The sequence below is a fragment of the Alligator mississippiensis genome, chromosome 5 (genome assembly GCF_030867095.1).
Source record: "Alligator mississippiensis isolate rAllMis1 chromosome 5, rAllMis1, whole genome shotgun sequence".
Lineage (NCBI taxonomy): Eukaryota > Metazoa > Chordata > Crocodylia > Alligatoridae > Alligator > Alligator mississippiensis.
In genome coordinates, this window is record NC_081828.1 from 141,319,565 (window position 1) to 141,339,472 (window position 19,908).

The 19,908-nt window shown below is 44.2% G+C and overlaps 1 protein-coding gene across 4 annotated transcripts in view; it reads right to left on the bottom strand.

The window, feature by feature from the left end:
• Nucleotides 1-17,689, bottom strand: part of ANO10 (anoctamin 10) — a 249,542-nt gene extending 231,853 nt beyond the window's left edge. For 2 of the 4 annotated variants that reach the window (XR_009462580.1, XM_006276151.4), the window contains exons 1-6: nucleotides 17,567-17,689; nucleotides 16,314-16,388; nucleotides 14,902-15,054; nucleotides 12,324-12,521; nucleotides 7,486-7,620; nucleotides 3,889-4,008 (exon numbers count right to left, since the gene is read on the bottom strand). Coding sequence is in view for 3 of the 4 variants with exons in the window: in XM_006276151.4 (XP_006276213.2) it covers nucleotides 3,889-4,008; nucleotides 7,486-7,620; nucleotides 12,324-12,521; nucleotides 14,902-15,040 (592 nt within the window). In the remaining variant the exon portion in view is untranslated. Of the gene's footprint in view, nucleotides 1-3,888; nucleotides 4,009-7,485; nucleotides 7,621-12,323; nucleotides 12,522-14,901; nucleotides 15,055-16,313; nucleotides 16,389-17,494 lie in introns of all 4 variants that reach the window. The other 2 variants (XM_006276150.4, XM_019497864.2) reach the window with 2 other exon arrangements.
• Between the last annotated feature and the right edge of the window lie 2,219 nt (nucleotides 17,690-19,908).

Consider the following 19,908-nt stretch of genomic DNA (forward strand, 5'->3'; position numbering starts at 1 on the left):
CATGCATTTGTGTAGTGTAACATCAAAGCGGTTGTATATAATAGCTTAAAATGAAGTCTTACTCTTTTATAGTGTGGAGGGGGAGTATGGGAGGGTGGGTATAGATTTGTGGGGGGCTGAGGGTGTGTGGGTCTGTAGGGGAGGGTGTGAGCGTGTCTGTGGGGGGTGGATAGGTGTGAGAGGTGTGGGTGTGTGTGTGGATGGGTATAGGGTTTGTGGGGGACTGTGGGGGGGAGGAGCGTGGCTGGGGTGTGAGAGACGGTGGGGGGGTCTGCGTACAGGGCAGTAAAAGGGGTGTGTGGGTACATGTGTATGGTGGGGTGTGCATGTGAGACTCACCCTAGGAACACACACACACACACACACACACACACACACACACACACACACTGCCCCTCCCCCCCCCCCCACACACACAGAAAGGGTACCGGCACAGCCCTGTGCTCCCATGGTCCAGCGATGCAGCCAGGAGCCATGTGGTGCTGGGGCAGTGCAGGGGTAGGAAGACAAGGAAATAGCTGGGCGTGGGGTAGGGCTGGGTTGCTCAGTCCTGCCAGCTCCCCCTAGGTCCTGCTGCCTCTGGCTCCTGTCATCTCTGACAGGCAGCCAGAAACAAAAATATTCATTTACTAAATTCTTTAGGGGCCCTGTGGGCCTGATAAAATGGCCTGGTGGGCCATATCTTGCCCACCCCTGCAATAAAGGCTCAGGACAGTTTACAGTAAAAGAACAAAATAACTTATAAACAGAAAAATAAACTAGAGAACAAAGCAGGAGAACAAAAGCGCAGAGAGTACCAAAAAACCCCAGAAATGTCCCAAACAATCTCACAGCATAGCTATGAGAATTCTTATTGCCATGAGAATTTCTGTTATTAAAGTCTCTACAGTTTCTGTTAGAACCTCAAATATAACAGGCTAAATACAGACAGACAAAAAGCTCAAGGATGAATCAATTCAGTTTTCATGGGTTAGTCCAAGCTGTGTAGATTAAATAGATAAACAAACAAACAGACATTCACTTTTGATTCTGCAAATGTAGCCATGCACCTGCAGCAGCCCAGACCAGAAGCTGGGGGATGCTAGAGAACACCTCCCTGCTCAGCTGAAGCAAACAGCTTTGGCCAAGGCTAGTCCACTCACCCTGCAAGGGGGAAGGGGGGAGTTTGCAGGAGTGGTGCAAAGCACCCTGGGATGCTGGGGGACTGTGAGTTAAACTTGAATCTGAAGGGGATCTGAGACAATAGTTCAATAAACCAATTTAACTTAAATCAGTTAAGTCTGACACTAGATCCATTCAGATTTATTTTAAACTGGCTTCAACCATTTTGAAAGCCGTTTAAGTGCATTGAATTTTTGCTGAGTTACAGATCTGAACCAGTTTCTGATAGTTTATATCAATTTATGTGTAATTTCTATCCCTGGCCATATAGTATATATGAATATTAATACTTTCAAGGCTTAATGAGACTGACAGAAGCAGTAATGCCTTTGTACAAGACACTAGTAAGACTTTATCTGGAAGACTGGTCACATGTTCAAAAATGACACACTCATACTGAACAGGTGCACAGAAGGGCTAGTAGGGAAAAGCACAGAATTGGGAACCTATTGTAAGAGAGAATACTAAGAGAGCTTGACTTGTTCAGCCTAGGAAAATGAAAACTGAGTAAGGATCTAACTATTTTGTAAAAGGGCAAACAGAGAGAGAAGAACTATTTAATTTAAAAGACAATGCTAGCATAAGACCAAATGGGTATAAACTGGCCACAAATTAATTTAAACTGTATTTAAAAGAAAGGTTCCAGACCTCACTGCACCAGGTGTGAGAAAAATATTCCAATTTGTCACGGCGCGGGGTCCTGCAGAAGGGCCGTGATCTCCTCAAGGCCCCCTTCCCATGCCAAGATGGCCCAAAGGGCACCCTCACTCCTCGCCTACCACGTCTTTGATGGAGATTAAATGTATGGAGGCTGCCTTACATCCTCTTGGACACGGGTTGCTGTAATATCTGCCCCGTGGACTCCCGGACCCCTTGTGGGTCCCGCTCGGCAATAGGTGCTTCAGGGCTATGCGTGGCTCCAACCACCCCTTTACCATGCCCCAAGCCTTGCAGCTGGAATAGACGTTCTTCGGTCCAGGTCTACACCCTCTCTCTGGCGCTCGGGCTCTCCGCGGCCCCGTCTCTCTCCGCCCCCTCCTCCGGGGCTCCTCAGCAAGGCTGCCCCCCTCCTCCGGGGCTCCTCAACAAGGCTGCCCCCCCTCCTCCGGGGCTCACCACACCTGCACTGGGGCTTCTCAGCAACACCCCCTTTCTGGGGCTTCTCAACTGCCCCTCTCTGGGACTGGGGTCAGTGCACCCCGAATGCTGCGCCCTCACTGGCACTGGGGTCCCCACACTGCTGTGGATCCCCTATGAGGCCTCCTCCAACCCCTAGTAGCCTCACCCAAACCACCGGTGACAAACAGCAACACAAATGCAAGCCCCTTGGCTATAACATAAACTGAAGCTGCCTGGCTCTAACCAAGTTCAAGCCTACCAGGGATACTTCATCTCGAAGCAGTGTCAGACGCTGCTCCTGCATCAGGCTTCTCCTCTCTTCCATGACAGAGCTCCTTCCCCCTTGGCTGTTGGCAGGGAACTGCCTCTGGCCTCAGCCCCCAGGGTTTATAAGGGAGCCAAGCCCTGCCTCTTTCAGTCAGCTGACCGCTGGCAGGTGTGATCTCTCACTAGCTCCAGTCGCCCTGGCAACCAACAGCTGGGCTCCTTGTTCACTGCTAGGGCTCTTTCCCTAGCAGTTTACCCTCTTCAGGAGCAGGGCACCTCAGTGCTCTGCGACAATTGTTGGCAAAAAGCCAACCTAATTTTAAGTTGGCACTTAATCAGTCTATGAAAAGGCTTAGAAAATGTAGCTGCCAACAATATCAGGCGACAGGGTATGGTAACCCAGGAAGTCTTCTTTATCATACGAGTCTACAAACCCAAAGTTCACTTGTGTTAAACCACTACAGTATTATTCAAATTATGTAATGTAATATTATAGGCTATTTTAATATTATTTTACTGCAAGTTAAATGAATTTTAAAAATGCACACAGTACATCATTTAAAAAAGTAAATAAACATTTTTAAATCCAAGAATTAAATATGCAGCTTCCTTGACTCCCTTCTCGTAGAGCGTATGAATTACAATTTGATCTTTTAATAAATACATGGTTATATACACTGTCAATTCATATCACACCATGTTTTCCTAGGGAAAGATATTTAACAACATCTACTGAAAAACAAAAAAATAATTTAGAACAAGGTGTTCATATATCATGCTGACAGGAAGACTACACAACAAAATTTTACCAAAAGTCACAGTAAGATATTATGTTTCCATCCACACCTATTTTGGTAAGCCAGTTATTCAAAAAGTACTCTTTTTTTTTTATGATAAGAAAGTTTCTTTCCCTTACTTTCTCCTCACACTGGAAAAAATGCCTTGTTATTACTCAAATGCAGATGTTTTCTCTTGCATTTTCTTACTTAAAATACTTCACAGTCCAACTTTAGCATGTCATTAAATGCATTTTTCTCTACATTTACTATGCTAGGGCTTTTTTAAAAGGAAAAAACAAGTAAAGTGAAATACAAACAAGAGAACCTTCAGTCTTCAATAGCTTCAGGCTCTGCTGTCCTGGTCAAGCAAGTCCCACCTCCCTTAACTTAGTACCATACAACCCCATTAACTAAGAGTCTCAAGAGAATCGCCCATTGAGAGACAAGGGTCTGAAGACTCTGCTAAGGCAGCTAGCTTTCCAAAAGCTCGTCAACATTGGAACCATTTCTGGTATCAAGGCTTTCCCCCCGCCCGCCCTCAATGAAAGAAATACTAACATACCTAATGGCTGAAAACTAATTTTGACTCGGCTATACCAAATGTGCCGGAGCTTCTTCAATTCTTCTTTATCATGAAGTGGAAAAAATTGAATTAGGATGCCATTGGTCAACAATCTTCTCACTGAAAAGAAAAGGAAAAAACATGCATCTATTGCTCCTGCAAAGTCACATTAAAGTTGGTGCTTGCATTGGATTACATTATAGCTAGCAAATTTAAATTTCCTTTGAAAGAGAAAAACTCCAATCTAATTTACAATGTAATCCCTCAATATTCACATCCTTACATGCTAATTTAATAATATATTATATAATGTAGGGAGTGAAAGCACAAATGTGAAAATGGCACTCCAAAGACCTGGGCTCAATTGCCGTCTATGAGAGAAGAAGAGTCTGTTGGTATCCACAAACCAGCATTTTATTCAAGTAAGGCTTGAACAGCAGATCAAAACTGAAATACACCCATGTCGGGAAATATTGACAAACCTGCTACTGTACCAGAATGGAACAGCTAAAATTACAGATTGCTTAGGGTTTGTCTGCACTACAAGCTTTCTGTTGGCAAACAGCTGCTGCCACAAGTAGGCTATCAAAGCACGCCCCTACCAATGCAGGGCTAGCAGAAGACGCACAGCTCACCCACAACAGCTGTACCAGAGGGCACACAAACACACCCTAACAGGCACCAGCTGTTAAGAGACCAGCTTTCAACAGATAGCACAGACACACCTACCTGGGTTTTATGGAAAATTCCAAGTAGTAACAAAAGTAGAGGCACACGGATACATTGGTCCAATATTGGACTGGCACCGATATGAAGAAAACTGATTGCATCAGAAATCGGCTTTGTGTGGCCAATAATTTGCCTAATAAATGCCCATGCATGCACGCACTCAGTGAGAAGTACAGCCCAGCAGTTTGGAGAGCTGCATGCAGCTGGTAAGTCTGTTGTGGTGGAAGACAAGGGGGAAGGGAAGAGGCATGGGGCTGCAAACCAATGCCCCCCACAGTGAGGGAGGGAGTGGGCCAGGGGCTGGGACAGGCGCTGCCCAGCCGGAGTGGGGAACAGAGCCGTGGCTCTTCCCAGCACAGGGGGGGGAGGAGGTGGGGGTTGGGCCAAGGAAGCACTCGGAGCAAGCAGTGCTGGGAGTTGGGGCTGCGGGGCAGGGGGGGAGGGGGCTACAGCCCCCCCCACCGTAGCTCCCCTCCCAGCACTGCCACCGTCTGCCCCAAGCACAGCCCAGCCCAGCCCCTGCCAGGAAGAGCCCCACACTGCCCTAGCCCTGGCCCCAGCCCACAGCTGCAGCCCACCCTGCCCCATGCAGATCCGGGAGGCACATGCCCCCCCACGCCTTCCATGGTACATGCATTGGCAGGAGCTGCCCCCCACCCTGCACCCCCCCCAGACAAGCCGCAGCTCTGTCCCATGCCCTGCACCAGCCCCTGCCCCGCCCTACTCCCTCCCTCACTGCAGGGGTCTTGCCCCCCATGCCCCTTCCTTCCCTTTCCACCAGAACAGGACTTACCAGCTGCATGCACCTGTATCGGAAATCAGATTGGTATCGACCAATATACTTCCTTAAAAATCGGCTATCGGTATCAGCCCCCAAAATCTCTATTGGTGTACCCCTAAGCAAAAGCCTACCATTCCTCACAAAATGGGTGTTGCTCTGTCAGAAGAAAGGTGCTCCACTGCCACACAGGAGCTCTGAGTGTGGACTTACTAAGTTCTGCCAGTAAAACCAAGTCACGTAGATCAGGCTTTATTCCTGGTCTACAGGGTTTTCATGAACACCACAAACTATGAACATTTTAAATTATACCTTAATAGTAAGTATTGTTTCAATTCAAACTAAAAGGAATAGTAAAATTAAATCTATTGTTACATGTCTTAAAGTAGTCTTAAACAATTACCATATATTTCTTTTTAAATTATCAACACATGAATATTGTTTCTGCTATAAAAGTCATCTCATTTCATAACATTTTTGCTTTTTTACATTTTATAAACAGAAAGCAAGTACCATTTGCTATATATTTGTTAATAGAAGCTGCGCAGGGACTAGAAATTTAGACTGTGCCAGGGAAAATGGATTAAAAACAAGGGGAGAATGAGGCAGTAAAAGGCACATCTTAAATTTATTATACAGCTCTGCAAATTATCACATACATGACAAATAACTATATGTGGTACATATACCTAGATCTATACAATAGCTGCTCCGAGCAAAATTCATTTTATTGCTCTAACTTAGGATATACATCAGGGGGGCATCTATCATTCAAGTAACTGAAAGTCAGAAACATTTCTATTCTTTAGACAATTAACACAGACATATAAAAACAATGTAAATATCATGATTCACAGATATCAAAGCAGTGTTATCAGGAACTGAAGCATCTGTGCCAATGGTCCAGTTCCAGTTTTCCTAAAAATACCTCACTGCTCCCTTCTCCCACAAAACAGAAGTTATAGGAAGAAAAGTAAACTTTCAAGAATTACTTGGAGAATTGTAAGTGAAACCAAATTTTATTTCTCCACAATGCTATATTAATAGCTATGTAAATATGAATGCTGTTTTTGTCATCTCTATAAAGGCAACAATCCAAATGTATCATCTAATCTGAATCACATCAAATAAGAAGGTTCACTGCAAGACCTCTCCAAAAGCAAGATAAAATCTATTCCCGAGATCAATAATTAGTTTATTGTTTAAAATCTGCTTTAAAAAAGATGTTATAATCTAGCCACACAGAATGAGTATTTCATCACTAACATGAGTATTGTATCATACAAACAGATGTCATTTCATCTCTCTTGATTTTTTCTCTAATGTGATAAAAAGAGTTTCCCAACATTCTGGATACCAAAGGTAGAAAATAATGAATGGCAGTTATCAAAATGTATACATGTTATACACAGTTGAAAAGAGCATAATAACAAAATTCCAGAGTCATAACCTTAAATATTCTTAACTGACAGAGAAATCTAGATACGATTTAACCGATTACAGAAAATAATAAATATGGGAAAATTATTGCATCAAATAATGTTCTTTATCACTAACATTTGGAATTCTGGAGTTCTTCAGCATTATTGTTCAGATAATATCAATCACAATACATATAAAAGTCAAGAAATAATTAGGAAAACCTGTAAAAAGGCATGTGGGAGAACAAAAACAGAAAGTGAGGCAAAAGAAAAAAGTTTAGGCCTAGTAAACAAAGATTTTGTTATGGCCATAAGATTCTGAATTTTCTTGATTCAATCTTCAGATAGATTTTCATATACATGCATATTACTAATAAATTCCTTACTTAATTTAAATACACAGGGAATATATTAAGAAAAGCAGTTTCCTCAACTGTGTCATGTGGTTTTAAAGTATCCGTTTGTCTTTTGAGCAGATCACCAATAAGGTTTTTAAAAAATAAGCTTCATTTCTTTAAAATAAGTTAATAGTATTGGAGAAGTTTTCACTCACAGCCACAGGAAACTGAAAGTTCCCTTTATTTTGCATGTTCATGGTTTCACAATTCCTGATTTTTCACAAATATTATGACAAAGCAGATAAAGAGATTATAAAATGACATTACTTACCAATTGATTTTCCTGGATATAGCTTTGCCTGAGGATAACCAGGGATCATTTTTTCATCTTTGGCTCTCAAATTTTCAAGTTCATGCTTGATTATGTACTGACACTCTGACATTGTAAGGAAATTGTGATTGTCCTCTAAAGCAGAAAGAAAATGCTTTGTAACTTCTTGCCTCAGCATCCCAAAAATGTCAAAGAACATAATTAATTTGGACTCTCAAGACAAAAACTGAAATCAAAATGTCCAGGATCCAAAATACTACATATCAATGCTATTCAACCAAGTATCTGTTAGAGAAAAGTAATCTTAAAAAAAAAAAAAAAAAATACTTTCAGCAATAGAAAACATAGAGGTCAGAGAGAAGTAGTGTAGGAAGGGACCTCCAGAGGTCATCTAGTCCAACCTCCTGCCTGAGGCAGGATACAATACAATATCAATTGTATAGGATATCGACTATCCTATACAATCAATAATCTAAACTCTTTGTAAGACTACTGTCAACGCTGACATAACACAACACATAACACCCTAATCTGACACAGGTAAAGCAGGCGTGCAGTCAATGTTCTGCTTCTAGAAAAGGTTAATACCCCGCTACAGACAAAGGCCAAAACCCTCACAGGCCATATCAATCTGACCATGGGGTAAAATTCCTTCCTGACCCCAAATATGATGACCAGTCTGACCCTGAGTTGAGAAGCAAGACCCTCTAGTCAGAAACCTCCAGCTTGGGCCCCAGCAGGAGCACTGACAGAGCTATTCCTGGGGGGTGCAAATTGGGGCGACTGCCCCAGGCCCTGTGCTTTGGGAGGCCCCCACGGAGTGGGGTGGAGCAGCAGCAGCAGCACAGAGCAGTGGCTCTGCATCCAGCCACTCGCAACCCCTCTCCCTGCTGCTGCCGCCAATATTGGTGGCAGCTTCTTCGGGTCCAGGGCCCATGGGATGGGAGCGGGCGTGGAGCCCCACAACGGGCTGATTTGCCCTGGGCCCCGCACTCTGCTAGGGTCACCTCTGAGCACTAGCATAACCCAACTGAAACATTTCAAACAGCGCACTTTTAATCTGAATACTAAGTGCCCTTGAAAGAATACCAAAAAAGGATTCCTGCTCGTAAGAGTGTTATCCATCTGAATTTCTGCTCCTCTGTACATATAATTCTGACAGGAGTCTCATTTTGGGGTCTTAGATCCTCAGTGTAAAATAGGTGACACTTTTCAGTTATTTCACCTTCTGAGGGCAAAGCCGTATAAAAGAGCACATGCCAGATACTTAGTAGCAGTTACACACCCACCTCCACTGGCTACAAATACTGTCCTTTATGGAAGGTGAAGTTCACAGAATGATGAACCAATTCAAAATGATTAGTCATGACCAAAAACTAGTAAGAAAGTATAAGCAATGGAAAACCTTAAGACAGATCATTTTGAACTCTAAGGAGGTTGAATTGGGAGTCCTGTTGGAATTTTGTCTTCAGATAACCCTTTTTCTCCTAATAAGATACCACCCAATTGGATTTCTATTCTCGGAGAATAAAAATTATGTCCTTAAAAAACACTAGGTAAGAATATAATAAAGAAGCAGGAGGAAAACCAAAGCCAATAGAGGGAATGAGACTTATAACGTTATATACAATAATTGGAACATGTGAATCCTCAATAAGATCACACTCAAAAAGGTCAGCGTGCCTTCTGTATGCTAACAATATGCATCTTAATGTTTTCTTTTAAGACTGAGATTTGAGAGAAGCACCTCGTGGATATGGCAGAAGTCGTATCTGTCCTTTTGACTAAATGCCTGCATCCAACATTTACTGACCAGCTTTACAGAAAAGACATCTAGCTAGATTCTCAGATTCCCAGCTTTATCTCATAATTTACATCCCTAGAATCTGGATACCATTCCTTTTGGATAGTGTCCTTATAAATAGCGTCCACAGCTTATCACCTCAAGATTAGAGTAATGGAATGCACTCTACTGCTTAAACCCATTCAGTCTTGAATCTTGGATACAAACAGAAGGCTACTTGGAAAGTGGAACAGCTATCAAGAGCAAACTAAAAACTTGTACTCCATAATATGCACTGTCTGGTTGTAGATTTCCAGGTGAAGTTTAAGGCCCTGGCTCTGTCTATTATAGCTCTAAAATTACTTAGGAATTACATAGCTAAAAGATAATCTCACTCCCCATACCCTACTGCCATATTGCAATCAGCAGAAATGCTCGAGCTGAGCCCCTCTGGTATAAAGGAAATGGGCACCAATGGCAGAGCATCCCTTATAAAGGCTTACCAAATTTGAAATTTACTCCATACCATAGTTCAAAATAATCCAAACTGGACATTGGAAATATCAATTTTTTTGGATAGATCTGAAAATAGGAAGAGTGAGGCATACAGAGAATTAGAAGGGTGAAGAACTGATGGTTAGGGAGGGAAACTGGTGCATTTAAGTTGTATTTTTTTAAGTTACGTCAAAAACATCTAAAATACATGGATAGGCACCTTTTAAGCATTTTTAGAATATTAAATAAGTAAATACACATATGAGATAAATAAGCAAGTGAGCCTTGGCATGCTCTTTCAATGCCAGGATCACCAAGTAAGAAAGGAAAATGCATTGGTGCATTGTTTTTTTGATGATAACACTGGTGTCAAATAATGGTGTCAAAATCCACAACAAACAGAATTAACTTTCTAGTGTCTTTACTCGTTAGAAATAGAACTTTAACTATCCACATTTTCACTATTAAGATAAAGGCCCCACTGAAATAGACATAAAAATGTTGGCAAGATTAAAGGTGGAACAGTGTAGTCTTGGAGAGCAGGTGTGTTGCCAAGCCTACAAGGAAGGTCTAGGATGCCTTTGCAGGTGGTATTATCAGAGAAATGTATTAATATATTTAGCAGTAACTTCAACATTCAAAACAAAAAGAGAAGAATGGTCACTTGCACAATCATCTCACAATCTAATCTGTACAAACCTGAAGTCTATAATTTCTTATGCTATAAAGAGATAGTTAGTCATGTTACTCTGAAGTCAGGCAGAAGGTTACATAACCCTGACTTTTTATGCTAGTTGCTTGATTCCAATTCCAAATGTTTAATGTCTAAATATAATGAAGCAAAATAATCCCATTTTTCCAGCTAATCATAATTCAGTAAACCAAACATTCACTCACAAGTTATTTAACCAATAAATCAACCACAGAACCTTGGAAAAACAGAACTTCAAGTTAGTCCAACCCCTGTTCAGGACAAAAAATCATCTGTCACTCTAAATCATTTCAGACAAAGGTTTAGCCAACTTGCACTCATCCAATGACAGAGATTCTATAACTTCCATAGACAATCTGCTCCAGTGCTTAACTATCCTCATAAAAGAATTAAGAAAAATGTTCTTACTTCCTATTTTAGACTAATAATCATGGACATGTAGACTACTTTCTTTTTAGGATTTTGTCATTTTCTACATAACTTTTCAGATCAATAAATGATCACTCATCATATAAAAAAAATGAAGTACATTCCAAAACTAAGGGTCAGCCAGAGACAGGAACTATGGATTAATTCCGCAATATAGTCTGAATTTTTATAGGTCAAAAAGATTATATAAGCACTGTCTTATTTCATCTGTCTTTGTTAAAAGAAACAAAATGGCAATTAAACAGTTGACTAGTGTCCTTATTCATTAATCTTCAATCCTAATTTTACTTATTAGATGTTCTCCCCAATAAAGGCTCAGGGCAGCTTCCACTAACACAGAATAAAAACAAGTGAAATATTAAAATAAAATATGAAACAAGAACTCCCTAAACAATACTGCTGTCTAGCCTTGCTTTCTAAATGCCTGCCCAAACAGGAAGGCTTTGCAGTACATCTGGAAAATGTCCAGGCTTGGGCTCTGGTAGAATGCAAGGGGAAAGGAGTTCTATAAATGCATGGTTGTCAGCCAGGGGTATGTATATCCCTAGAGTTACTTAAAAGGGTTGTAGGGGGTACACGGAACTCTGCATGCATGCATGCAGCTGCAGCGCAGCACATGGGTGGCCAGGACACAGCCTGGCCATGTAGAGAGCAGCTGGTTCTGGCAGACAAGTTTGTTGTGGGGGGAGGGGGAGGAGAGGGACAGGGATGCCCAGCCAGAGCAGGGTGCAGGATTGAGCCACACAGGGTGGGGCAACTCCTGCCACTATGCACACCCTGGGAGGGCATAGGGGGCATGAGCCCCCAGATCTGTACACAGGGTGAAGCTGTGCTTGGGGAGGGTGGCGGTGGTGCTGGGAGGGGAACTGTGGGGGCTACAGTAAATTTTGGGGTGGCTGCAGTGCCCCCCTCCCCGTAGCCCCACTCCCATACGCCCCCCACAGTGAGGGAGTGGGGCTGGAACAGGGGCAGGCACTGCCCAGACAGGGCACAGCATGGGACAAAGCTGTGAGCAGCTCGTCCAGGGGGCGCAAGCAGGGGTGGGGACAGCTCCTGCTGCTGCATGCACCTAAGGAGGGCATGGGGTGGGGAGGCGGTGCGTGCTGGGCTGTTCCCAGCAGAGTTGTTGGGCTGGAATGCACTAGAAGTGGGAGTTGGGCTGGGCTACGGCAAATTCTGGAGTGGCTGCAGCCCCCACATAGCCCTCCCCACAGCGCTGTCACCTCCCACCCCGAGCACAGCCCGGCCCAGCCCACCCCCACCAGGAACGCCCAGTGCAGCCCCAGCAGCATCCTGCCCATGCCCTGCACACAGACCCAGGAGCATGCACCCCACTATGTGCCCAGAAGGGGTACACTTGTTAAAAAGGGTTGAAAACCGCTGCTGTAAACGATTCAGGAAGAAACCCAAAATGCTCACCTGCAAAATCTTTGAAAGTTTTCCTACTGCTATATGTAAAGGTTCTCATTGAGTTATCATTACACTCTTTAACCAGTCCCACAGTTTCAGCTCCCAGCAGCAGCCTTAAGTAAGAGGCTCCAACAAGATAGATATTTTCATTTCCATCTATTTTTCCTCCATCTTCTTTTGCCAATGGTTTAACCAACAGCTGGGCACCTTTGTAGGATAAAGGCACACATCAAAAATTATTTATTTTAATCCATATCACTTTAAAACCAAACCTATTTAATGTAAAGCACCCAAAACTCTCTAAGGCAATAGGAATTTACAGTTCACAGCATCTGACAAGAGGCATTCACCACTTTGCAGAATTAGGTCTGGATTTTGTTTGACTGTTGTAAAAATCCTGACCAATTGGAACTTGCAGGAGAATCAACAGGCAACTGACAGTGAGGTATATGGAGGACAGTTACCCGGCAATGTTTATTTAGAGAATATAAGCAAGCCTAATTTATACAGCCCAATCTACTTTGACAAGTTATTCATATGAGTGAGGTTTATAGCTCTTTTAATAGAAATATCACCTACATTTATATAAAAGGCCTAGAAGCAAATCTATGGCCGTAGTGCAATACCCAGTGAAGTCCCAATGATTTTGTACCTGGGATATAAGTAAAATAAGGCCTAGATTCCTTCTGCAAACCTTTTTACCCTGAGCCATTTACAGTTCATAGAAATCTGATTGTATACACTTTTCCCCTTATTGTTTAAATACACAATTCTATTTGTGTATAATGGATAAAATTTTAGAGGGTGCCAGGCAAAAAGGTAATTTGGGAAAGTCTGGTGACACTTTGTTTCCAGCAATACAGAAGACAGATCATGCAGCTATACCTAATACTGTAAATAAACATTATAGCAACTCATAAATTTATGAAGAACTATCACTGTGATACTGAAAAATCTGTTTTGAAGTAGAAAAATGAATGTTCCACCAAGATATGGAAATAGAGTGGTATTCCCAAACTCTAGGTTATAGTCTACTTTAAGCTGTACAAATTATTCTAAGTGCAAATTACTTAGTCCTGCTTTATTTGTATAAACTGTATCTGTGAAATATATCCTTTCACTCCAATACTTATAAATTTCCTGGAGTGGCTCAAGAAAGGACACTCTACAGGTTATAATTTAAACAGATTCACTAAAATTTCCTTTCACTCCTGAAATACTGTTGATTTTGTTGCGTTCCAGAAAATCACAATCCCTAGATTTGTTAATCATAATCCCCAAGTTTTATTTTTTTAAAGAAATGTTTCATGTTCCAAGCCAAATCAGCCACATCAAGTCCAAATCCATGAGTCAGTCCAGAACCATAAGTGACCCTACAAACAGCAAACATCCTCCACCCCCACCAGGGGCTTCAGATATTTCCAAAGTCTTTTGGCAGGCATCCTACATGCAGGCCCAAGCCCAGTGGCTTGGGGCTTGGATGCCCCCAAGTTTTGCCTGCCCTCAGCCATATGGCAGCAGAAGCAAGCTAGAGAGGAGCCTCCTATTTCCATAAAGTGGGCTTTAAGCCCCAACAACTCAGCGGGTACTAAACCACGCCAGAAGCGCAGTTATCCCCGGGAACACTTAAGCAAAACTGCCTTCTTGGACCCAGATACATGATGTTTCCCCTGCCAGGTAAGCAAAGCATAATCCCCAATTTTCTAGCATAGTGAAAAAACGAGAGACGCAAACCCATTGCATTCAGTGTCCATTACTCTCAGTCCCTCTCAGCACCAACTCTTTTTCAAGTCGCAGTGAGCCACTACCCTGCATACATTTAGACTTTGGAGCATCCCAGGACTCATGACAAGAACACCCAGTTCCAGTCATGAGTGAGGGCTAATTAGCACATGGATCCTTTGTGCAGGATATCTGGAATACACGCGCATATGGAACAGTGCTGAGCTGTGGGGTCATCATGGCTTAAAACACTGTCGACTCACTGGAGCCCAGCCCAACGAACTGTCATAAATTATGAGCCTTTGGCTTTGGACTAACGTCATGTGAGGTTTATACTATGAATAAGTAGATGCCAAAGTGCTGCTCAAAAGTGTGTTCATGGAGTACATGTGCTAAAACTTGCATCAGTTTAAAAAAAAAAGGGTAACATGCATTAATCCTGGATGAACTAAGTGCATGGGTACTATGTACAAATTGCTACAGCCATTTTTCATTTTAAAGTTGTTGTTTTCTATTTTGCTCTTCATTACCTTGTGCTCAGGTAGAGCAGGGTCTGACATTAGAGAGAGAAGAAAGGGAGAGAAAGAAACAGAGATCAAAGGGGCTACCCAACCCCCACGACAGATTTATTTTCCCTGGTGCAGCAGTGGGAGGGGGACAAATTCAAGGCAAACCTCCAATAATCAAATTCTATACCTGGAAAATTATAACAAATTTATAAATTTTTCATCCACAGAATCTAATTATTGGGGGGCTGTCTTATAATCAGTGCTGTTTTCTATTTGTGAAAATATGGTAACCTTGAACCTGTTCCAATAATATGAACTAGCACAATTTTAATATGCCAAATAGTCATTATACTCACCTCCATTTTTCTTTTTGTCCTCAATTCTTTGAGTGAGCCATTCTTTGGTTTCCTCTTTGGTATCTTTTGCTAGCTCAATTACTACTAAAGGCCTGAAATGAGGCTCAAAAGTATCAAATGCAGACCAGCTTTCCTTCATCTTTGAACAACTGGCTAAACACAAAAGAACAACAGACATACCAATGATCAAAATACTTGTGATACAATCTGAAGAACACACAAATCTTGCGACAGTGATTGACAATGTTTGCACCTAGCAGAGGAACAAGTGTATACAATATAGATAGCATACTTAGTCTGCTGGAGAGAGTGCCATTCAGCACTTGAACAATCTTTACTGGTTGTCACTTGGACCAATGTTGAGCTACTTTTATTAGCAGCTACATCCTGTTCTCCATCCTTTGCTGCCATTTATGACACAACAGTGGTGGTGAGAAATCAAAGGAAAATAAATAGCAATGATGAAAAAAGGGCACTCAAGCAGTCTCCTTTTTCCCCAGCAAAGAGGAAAAAAATCAGAGAGGACTCCCATAACTAGGGAAGGAATGTAGTCACCAACAGCATATTTGTTAGAGAATTAAAGCATTAATAAAAGAGAAAATTAATTAAGCAGCTATGTATTGTAATTTATTTGGTTTAATTCACCCTCTTGAGTATTTTTTGATCCTAATAAGAGTATGAATTAAAATGTGTAGGTCTAGGAAGAGCACACACCAACTGCTGAAGCTTCCTTAGCCTGACGAAGGGTTTTTGAACCCGAAAGCTTGCTTAATAACTATTCTCCAACCATTTGGGTTGGTCTAATAAAAGATATCAAATTCACCCAAGGAACCTTGTCTGCCTAGGTCTAGGCGATACATTTTCATTATAATCTTGCAAGTCTCTGATAAGTAAAGCCTCACAAGCTGTTAGATGGATAATAAAATAGCACTGCCATTTGACAGATGGGTAAAGTAAGGCACAGAGAGGTTAAGTGACTGACATTTAAGTGTAAGCCAGAAATAAAAAAAGTTAAAGCCAGATTGCAAAGAAATTTAGGTATGATATTGCTCAAGTTTTCTCCCCATTCATCTTTGCCATTTATTCTTTGCACACAGCTTTATATGCAAGTAGCCCCACTGGCCTCAACTAAAACTTTATACTGACACCATCCCTTACATTTCTAAATAAATGGTGCTGTGACAATGAATGAACCGTCTTCTCTATGCTTCACAGAAAAAATTAAGAGGCACTGTCCAAAATAAAATTGGGCATCTGCTGATCTGCCTGTTCAAGCCACAGCAACAGACACCAGATATCACGTTACTAGGTGACAATATTTTGCCATTAACTTCAACAGGGCCAGGATTTCACCCCATTAGTCTTCACTTTAAGTCCTGTTACGCTCTTATTCAGTCAACAAGATATCGTACCTGTGCAGGAACCCTTCACTGAACGAGCCAATCACCTAACGTCTTGTATTCACATGACAACTTCTCCCAGTTTCCCTGTGAAACACACAGGAAAGGGTATTTATTGCCAGTTCCAAGTAAGGCTACAATTTACAGGCTTCTTGACAATATAAGACTCAGGTCAAAAGAAAATGTATTCTGTCTTCTTCTTCTGATGTAAAAATAAAATCAGATTTTAAAAGTCCAATTTACTTTTTATCATTTACATCATGCTGGACACTTTTGCCTGGGACAATGAAATTAGCCCCATCAGTTTCCTCTGCATTTGACAAGGCAGGCTGAGCAGCTGAATCTCTTGCAAAACACGACACCCACATGGTATTTTGGGGCTACTATGTTGAAGAAAACATGCACGTGTTCTTTTTTAAAAGCAGTTTGTAAAAAATTGAAGACCGACATCATTACAAACCAAAGCGATTCACAGAACATATCAGTCCACATCCTAGATCGGTGCTTCCCCTTCTGATGGGAGGCCACCCAAGGTTAAGACTCAAGGCACCTGTGCCAGCTCTTCGCTGTCACTCATTTCTCCCCAACAGAAGACTAAACGAGCAATTCTTCTGTGGCCAAGAGCTCAGAAAGGAAAACAGCTACCCCAACTATGGGCAAGCTGGGGGTGGTCCTGCTTTGAGCAGGGATTGGGCTATGTGCCCTGCTGAGGTCCCTTCCAGCCCAGATTTTCTACGGTTGTACCAAAGCTTGCTTCAGAACAGATTTCCCCCCTCCCCAAACTGTGCAAAATCATCCATGCAAAATCTCCAGTGTGGTTTCGCAAATCCTGCGCAGGCATTTGCATGCCCAGCACAGCGCAGCACTGCTGGAAGGACCTCAAGGCACCCCAGGGTGCAGTGATAGCCCCCCTGGATGCGAATCGCTGCTCTGGGTGCAAATTTGTCCAAGGACCCTGGGGCAAAGGGGCCGAGAGCAGGCTGGGCAACCAGAGCAAGGGGCCCTGTCACAAATGGGCGCTTCCCGCACCGCCGCCCTGACCCCAGAGCTCCCAACCCGCTAACGGCTGCCCGTGATGTCGCCGCGTTCCATGCCGGCAACCGCCGCAGCCTCAACGGCTCCTTCCCCAGGCGCTACGTGCGTGGGGGGAGGGGAGGGCGGGAGTCACCCGACCCCGCGGGATCAGCCCGCACCTGCCATCCCCGCTGCTCACACCGAGGGCGGCAGAAAGCAGGGCGGAGGCTCCGCGCCGCCTTCGCACTCACCCGCCGCGGCCCGACTCCACGTCCGCAGGGAAGGGCGGGTGGAGCCGAAGCGGGAGCGGGAGCGAGGGGGGAGGGGGACCGGGGCGATGCAAGGAGAATGCGTTGCGGCGGGAGGCGGGGCCACACGCGCCGAGGGGGCGGGGGCGGGCTGGAGCGTCCCCAGGCAGCTCATTCAGCGCTTGGCCCCGCCCCCTCGGCCTTGGTCCCGCCTCCACTGGAGTCAGTTCGGGGGTTCGTGCCTCGCGTGGGGGGCAATTGCTCCGTCGCTGCCCACGTCAGAGGTGGTGCTCCTCCCCTTCCCCACCCAACTGCCCGCTCCAGTGTTGACAGGCCTACGAGCATTACCTTCTCTGTAGGATCAAATCCACCTTTGCACGATGTACGGTGGATGATCTGAAAAGTGTTCACAATTGTAAGCGGTTCTTTGGGCAATCCAAAATTACCCCCAAAACCATGTCGTTTGTGAGGCACCGAATTGGTGCAGGGCATGCAAAACCCGAATTGCTCTGGAGGAGTCTTAACTGACTTTGGGGTTGGCCGGCAGCACTTCCTTATGGCTGCTTGCCTGGAAATACAGAAATGCTTCCATTATGATGACCCAGTGCTCACTCACGCACTGGTGCTTTACAAGTGAACAATATCAAATAAATAAGAAAAAGACTTATTTGTGTGCTCATTTGCATATTTTTTCAGCATACGGTCGTTTTTCAGCAAATACAATAGTTTGGAGGTTCCAATATGATAATTTTGTATTTCAGACCTGGTAACACTGGCCCCCTCACAGGGTAGGGGGGCTCCCCAAGGGGCTGCCTCAGGGTGCAAGCCCATCCACAGCCTTCGCACAGCCCCCTGGTAGTCCTGCACAGCCACCCCACGGCATGCTGGCCTGTGTTTTCGCCATCATGCGTTCTGCACTAGCGTGCTCATGGAAAGGGGCCATCTTCCCCATGAACACCTCATGCCTCCTGAGGCTGGGGGGCACAGCGATTGCCCGCAGGCAGTGGTGGCGGCACAGGGGGCGTGGCGGCAGCGAGTGGGGACTGCCCACAGATGGCCGCGATGGTGTCAGCAGCGGGCAAGGGGGTGCGTGGCAATCGGCAATTGGCAACTGCCCACAGATGCCGATGTACACCCATGTGTACCCCCTACGTGTCACCTGTGGTCTTCCCAATGCCTGCTTGGGGTTAGGCACCATTCCACTTCTTCTCCTCTCCCTTTACCTGGCTGTTCCCTTTTCATTCATGTCTTGATCAGAGGCACAATCCTGCACACACACATCTCGGTGTCCCACACTTCGCCCCAGTGAGAACTGCTAACTCCACAACAGGGCCTTCTGTAATGCCCTGCAATCCAGAAAACACAAGTCTGCCATTTTGACACAGAGATGTAGGAGAGCAGGGGTCAAGCATATGGCCCGCAAGCAGGCTTGGGCCCCTGGAACCACTGCATCCAGCCTGCCGGTAGTTCAGTGGGCTACTGGAAGTGTACGTCTTTGTCTCCACACTGCCACATACCCCTGGTCCTGCTGACTGGCCAGAACACTGTGCCACTGAGCAGCAGCATTGAGCCAGAGGCATGTGGTTGGTCAGAGCCAGGTTCCAGCACTGGCCAGTCCAAAGGCATCCTGTGAGGAGGAGCTCTGACTGGGCATCCACATGGAGTTGGGATGTGTAGAGCTGTATAGAGCTTGGTGACAACCCCCAGCCCCCCTGATCCAAGCTGCCACCTGGCTCAGACCCACACTGCTATCTGAACATGGCCCCTCCAGCCTAGAAGGAGCTCCCATGGTCCGACTCCAGCCTAGGGCCTGGGGTGAGTTTGATACCTCTGCTGTAAAGGATAGTTTGTTCTCTAAGCCACCTGTTGCCTGATGATCAACAAAGATGAGCATTGCAATTGCAATATAGCGACAACTAAAGAATAGATTATTAAGGGCACTTTGACACATGCTCCTGGGGTGGAAGGCAGCGCTTTAATAAGAGCAGCTCCAAGAGCCACTCTAAAGCACCACCACATCTCCTGTATCAGCATCCCCACGCTTAAAAATGGCTCATTCAACAAGCTTTAGTTCAAGCACCCCTCCCATCATTTTTTAAGTGCAGAGACACTGATACAGAAGATGCAGGAGGCTGCTGGAGCATGGCAATTGCCACGCTCCAGCAGACTTGATTAATTGAGTCTCCAATGCACTGGAATTCTGGCTTAATGGCCTGTTCACAGAGGCTTGTCTACCCAGCTTGATGACCTGTTTGCAAAGATAATTTTCTATTCCATTAATAATTCTCTTTTAAAGACAATTATGTGCCTGCTCTTTCTTGTAAAACTTGCAAATCTGCACAGAT